Source organism: Morone saxatilis, unplaced genomic scaffold (genome assembly GCF_004916995.1).
Source record: "Morone saxatilis isolate NCDOM2014 unplaced genomic scaffold, NCSU_SB_2.0 Contig17, whole genome shotgun sequence".
Taxonomy (NCBI): Eukaryota; Metazoa; Chordata; class Actinopteri; family Moronidae; genus Morone; species Morone saxatilis.
The window spans coordinates 8,444,130-8,450,129 of NW_023339729.1; the positions used below are offsets into that span (position 1 = coordinate 8,444,130).

The 6,000-nt window shown below is 44.1% G+C and overlaps 1 protein-coding gene across 2 annotated transcripts in view; it reads left to right on the forward strand.

The window, feature by feature from the left end:
• The window catches only part of tsc2 (TSC complex subunit 2), a gene marked incomplete in the record, with an annotated part of 24,459 nt that overhangs the window by 17,616 nt on the left and 843 nt on the right, over positions 1-6,000 (forward strand). For both annotated transcript variants that reach the window (XM_035659773.1, XM_035659774.1), the window contains 10 exon segments: positions 543-791; positions 1,472-1,561; positions 3,175-3,332; positions 3,742-4,331; positions 4,806-4,884; positions 4,969-5,055; positions 5,146-5,332; positions 5,441-5,580; positions 5,685-5,763; positions 5,851-5,942. In XM_035659773.1, coding sequence (XP_035515666.1) covers positions 543-791; positions 1,472-1,561; positions 3,175-3,332; positions 3,742-4,331; positions 4,806-4,884; positions 4,969-5,055; positions 5,146-5,332; positions 5,441-5,580; positions 5,685-5,763; positions 5,851-5,942 — 1,751 coding nt within the window.

Below are 6,000 nucleotides of genomic sequence, written 5' to 3' on the forward strand. Positions count from 1 at the left end.
ATGAGCTGTTTTTATCTACATTATCTACTTTATCCAAGTCTCTGAGGCTTTTGTTTTATAATTCGATGCATACCGTGTGGTTTTATATTGATTTTGTACCTTGCAGGCCAGCCTTGGTTTCTATTTGTTTCTTGTTGTGTGGCAGGAATAATCTCATCCTTTTTGTTATGGCCAAGGTTTTGGTTCTCACAGTCAATGCAGTATTTTCCAGCAGAGGAATCATAAATGTTAGATGTCTGAGCTTGTTTGAAGACAACAGCAGGGGAATACTCCTTGCTTGCAGCTGTAGTACCACATGAAGATAAAAAAGAATTTTGTAAATTTGACAAAAAATACAAAGGCAACTCGGTGTAAAGGACGTTGCAAGTTCATTTTCATACTGTTCCGATGGTGTGAACAAATGCGAATTGTGTGCCTGGAGGAAAATTATCTAAAAATTTCATCTCATGTCATCAGACATGGTGGTCCATCAGTGGTCCAATGCATATATCTGACTCTCTTTCTGTCTAACTGTCTGTCTGTCTTTCCATCTGTCGTCACAGGTAACACGAGTTGGCTAATGTGTCTGGAGAACCCACCCAGTCCCTTCTCTTCGGAGCTTGGTAACATGCCGCTGCAGGAGCTCTCCAGTGTGCTCATGGCCATGGAGGGAGTAAAGGAGCCTCCTACCCAGACAGCCAGCGCTCCCGCCAGCACTGCTGCTCCTCCACCAGCACCCGTGTCCGAGCCCCTAACCCAAACACACAGCAGCATCGGAGGGAAGGCAAACCTGATCCAGCGCTCCAACACCGGTGAGTAACAGTGTAACAGGAGTAACAGCAGTGAAAGCAGGAACAATCAGAAAGTTTGTATTATGTTTTCATCTTTGTTGGTGTGTATTGATGATGGTAATTATTCAGTGCAGTTACGTTATTTGTCCCTCCATTATAAAATGTCATCATGTTCTCAGTAAAATAAACACAACAGTACCTCTATAATGTTTAGCTACAGAGCAGAAAATCCTAATGGACTAATAAATGTAATGTTATGCATGAATGCATCCCTCCTGTCCGCCTGACTGCCTGTCTTTGGTCCCATTTGATGGACTAAGCTATGTGCCAAATTGTTTGTAATTCTTATTTGAGCCTGAAAGTGATCGATAAGCCAGTTTGGGCTTTGACATTTTGACACGTTTTATGAGTCAAATATTGCTTTTTTTTTGTTTGCCCAGTGTCCTGGGCTTTGGTTCAGTCGCCTGCCTCCAGTTATCATCTTAACATTTTCTCCTCTTTACCTCATCAACTCATCTTTTTTCTTCACTCTTACTTTCAACATTTTTCCTTTTCTCGTTGCCTTTGAGATGTTTTTCCCTTTTTCTGATTAGTTTGTTTCCATGTGTTTTCCATCCTCAACACCCTGCTCGTTTGTGATTGGCTGCGGTGTGTTATGTGGCATCATGTGTCACCGACCTGTCCTGGCATCCTGCCTGCAGTGGGTGGCTCTCTCTGGTCTCTGGGTTTGGGCTCTGCCCCCCCAGGCCCTCCAGCCCCTGGCAGGTTGCACAGGAGCATTTCCTGGGCAGGTATTGTCCATTCAATGTGTGCCCCCCACAACCCCCAGAAAGCACCTGGTTTAGTGTATTTCTTCTCACTTGCACAATACAGTGGTCTGCCAGCACAAACTGGAAGTGTTATTTAATTATCACATGGTTTCATTATATCACCTCTACTGAAAAACAGGCAGAAAAACACACATTATCTCGTAGTTGCTATAATAAATATTCTTTTCCCAATAAATATTTTGAGAGGAATAGGGAAATATGCTTATTCCTTTTCTTTGACGAGAGTTTCATGAGACGATCAATATCTTCTCCTATCTGTCTGGTCAATATAAGGCTGGAGCCAGCAGCCGATTAGCTTAATAGCTTAGCATAAGGACTTGAAACAGTGGAAACTGCTAGCCTGGCTCTGTCCAAAGGTAACAAAATCTGCCTACCAGCGCATAACGTGTTATATATCTTATTTGTTTAATTTGTAAAAAACCTGGAGTGTAAAAATGTCACTTTGCTATGCTAAGCTAAGCTAACTGTCTCCTGGCTCTAGCTTTCATATTTAATGGACAGACATGAGTGGAATTGATCTTCTCATCTATCTCAGCAAGAAAACAAATGGTTGTATTTCCCAAAATGTCCATCTTTCCTTTAAAAACATTTTTAATCTTGCACACCCTTCGGTTAACTCAGTTTTGCCAAAGACCGGCTGTTTTGTACTCCAAAATTGTGCAAGTGAAGGAATTGAGCATTTCTGCTTTACCCATCAGTCTTCTATTAACACGGGGGGGGGGGGCGACAAGCGATGCTGAAAACGTGCCTGCACTTATATCAATCAGTCCAATGACACCTAGAGATGGATCATGATTTATTATGTGACTCCTTCCATGATTTGTTTTTCCTTCCTAATCATCTTCTCTAACTCTGTTACGTCTGAAATATACTCCCAGGTTGATCCTTTTAACCTTTGACCTTCTGATGTCAACAGGAAAGCCCAGACCTCATCCAACTAGTTACTTACTGGTAGTAGTCCAGTAGGGCAGGAAGAAATTTTCAGAGCTGCAGTTTTGAGGGCCAACACTCAAGTGTCAAAGAGACCTGACTGCTTTGGCTGCTTTCCTCTGAGTGTAGGGAGGCCGTTATTTGGGAGATACAGGACTGGAGGGCCTGGTCTGGGCTGCTGTTGCAGTAGCTGCAGGGTGTTTGGGCTGAAATAACCAACAAACCAACCAAACCGATGCATGTGTCTTGATGTAAAAATCAAGTAGATGAACCAGTGATGGATAGAGGCATGCTGCATTGATCTGTCTTTGTCTCTGATCTCAGTGTTTGTAGGTTGGATTTACTGAAGGTCATGGTCTTAATGTTCATGTGTGTTGCCTGACTGCCTTTGAGTTTGTTTGATCAACGTGGATGCATCTGATTCTGTCTCATGTTATCATGATTGATTTGACTTATCACTTAACTAGAATATAGATTTTTAGAGACAATGTGTGTGAGGTGTCAAAATTACTGCTGACAGCTGTGATGAAACCTTTGATGTTTGTTGTGGAAGTGCACTTGTGTATGCTATTATACTAATAGACGACAACACTGTGTGTGTCTCTACCTATAACCCACATGGTTTTCACCGTATCCTGCTGTAGACTCTGTGGTGGTGCTGGAGGAGGGGTCAGGGGTTTCCACAGCACACACCCCATCTGATTGGCTGGAGAGTGAAGAGTTTGAGCCAATACCCTCTGATCCCATCTTCATGTCTGCGGACAAGTTCCCAAAGACCCCGCCGCCTGGAATGCTCAGCAGGGTGGGTAGTTGGTGCACTTTATTTTTATTCTGGTCTACAGCAAGTAAACAAAATACCAAGTGGTATATCCACAATCCAGGCTTATAAATATTAACTATTGGTTTGATTATCAGCTCATAAGAGATTCAGTGTTGCCTGCACTGATTTTAAGATAGTTTCCCAACCCTTGCTCCTGCGTAATGAGCAGCACATACACACACACACACACACACACATACACAACACACACACCCACACCCACCAGTGCTTTTATTCTGCACGTAAAGAACCATACTGTGATTCTGTGATGGTCTGTGATCCTCTTTAGCAATTTGTTAATCTGCTAAAACATGCTAAATCCACCAGTGTGATCCTTTTTAAAGGCTTCCCACTGCTGTTATTTTTAAAACACCTCATCTTTCTCTTCCAGTCCTCCTCCACCTCCAGTCAAGACGATGAAAAGTCGACACTGGAGGAAGTGAGTGAGGGAGCGATTCCCATTGATCAGCCCAGCCTGGGACCCTCTACCCCAGGCAGCCAGGGTCCCGAGCTTCCCTTCCAGACCCACACTCAGTCCGGACTGAACAAGTCCAGCTCCTCCCCAGAGCTACAAAACCTACCCGAAGCCTTCTCTGCTGCCATGAAATCAGAAACTGTGCCAGGAGACACGTCGTGGCCCAGAGCACCTGTGGAGGGCAAGCCTCAGCCCCAGCAACCTCATTTTGAAAAAGAAAAGGTTGAGGGGAGTACAGGAGGGGAGGTTAATGGTCTGGGAGGTCAGAGTCAAGGGGGTGAAAACATAGTGTCATCTCAAAGTGGAGGAGCAAGGATGAGGTTGGAGTTTCCAGCAGCACCGGCGCAACCTGGACCCATCTCCCCCAGCGGAGGTCACCGACCCCGGGGTCACACCATCTCAGTATCGGCCCCCTCCTCCAGGAGGGAGAGGAGGACAGAGAGGGACTCTTATCACAGTCGACCCGGACCTAGTAACACAGAGAAGATCGCTGGTCTGAGCCCCAGGTAGTCTGAGATTTACACAGAAAAACTACTGCAGCCTTGGTCGCCTGCCAAATAAGTAACGCAATGTTTCAACCCAAGTCTGTCAGCTAATCTCTGCTCCACTCCTTTGATCCAAAGTGGCAGCCAGCCAGTGAAGAACATTTTAAGTTTTAAATAGAAAGATTGTTTGAGATGATGAAAAATCTGAAATTACAGGTTTGAATCTGTGTGTGACGGCAATAAATAATGAAAAGAGGTTATAAACTTCTCCCCGAAACGCTAAATGGAATATAGTCTATACATAGCTGTATATGTGCTATTCATTAATTGTATTTTCATACCATGTAGATATTTATGAACGCAGTGCCTATGAATCACACGTTTTAAATGCCATATATAAAGAAAGGCAGACATCATGTTGGCTATAAGCTTTCTCTTTATTTCTGTGTGCAGCACTTAGTTTTTACTCACCATACTTCATTTTGTCTCCTCTAGCTTTGTCTTCCTACAGCTGTACCACTCTCCTTTCTTTGGGAATGAGGCCAACAAGCCACTGCTGCTGCCCAAAACTCAGGTTAGTTGACATCTTTGGCTGACCTGGAATCTGCTCCACTGTGTTTTATACAACTTTGTTTACAGTGTTTGTTCTCTGTGGTAGGTTATTGACCGCGCTGTGAAAGTTCTGGACCAGATGCCTCCATATGACACCCATAAGATCGGAGTGGTGTTTGTAGGGGCTGGTCAGGTGAGAACTCAAGAATACTGATGCTGTCTTATTACTTAACCATTCCTATACTCTCTGACTTTGTGCCTTCATCCTCTCCACTCTCTTCAGGTTAACAATGAGGTTGCCATCCTGTCAAACGAGTACGGTTCAAACCGCTACGCTGCCTTTCTAACGGGCCTGGGAAAATTAATCCATCTGAAAGACTGCGACCCAGACCAGATCTTCCTCGGAGGGCTCGACCAGTATGGAGATGACGGAGAGTTCACCTACTGCTGGCATGACGACATCATGCAGGGTGAGCGTGTGTGTGTGACAGGGAAAAGAGGGACATTTATGGTAATTTAGTACTTACTTCTTTTCCACTACCAGTCTGCTCATTATTAATGAAATCACGTCTGTGCAGCTATCTTCCACATAGCCACACTGATGCCGAACAGGGAGAGCGACAAGGGCTGCTGCAACAAAAAGCGTCACATTGGCAATGATTTTGTTATGGTGGTGTACAATGACTCTGGAGAGGAGTACAAACTGGGCACAATTAAGGTACACACACACACACACACACACACACACACACACACACGTCTAAAATTTGCAGTATATATTTTGTACTTAAGCTCCAACCCTGTCTGTTTTCCTTCTGTTAGGGTCAGTTTAACTTTGTAGAAGTCATTATAAAACCACTGGATTATGAATGTAACCTGGTGACGCTCCAGTGCCGCAAAGGTGAGCTGACATCTGCATTTTCCCTGGTCTCATCTCAGCTCTGTGTTTTTGTTTTACTTTTATTCCTTCTCTTGCTCTCTCTTTCAGATCTAGAGGGGTTAGTAGACACAACAGTGGCAAAAATCGTTTCAGACCGCAATCTTCCGCTGTTAGTCAGACAGATGGCTCTACATGCAAATGTAAGTCTTCCCCTTATCTCCCTTTCACACCTCATAACAAATACACACACACACACAC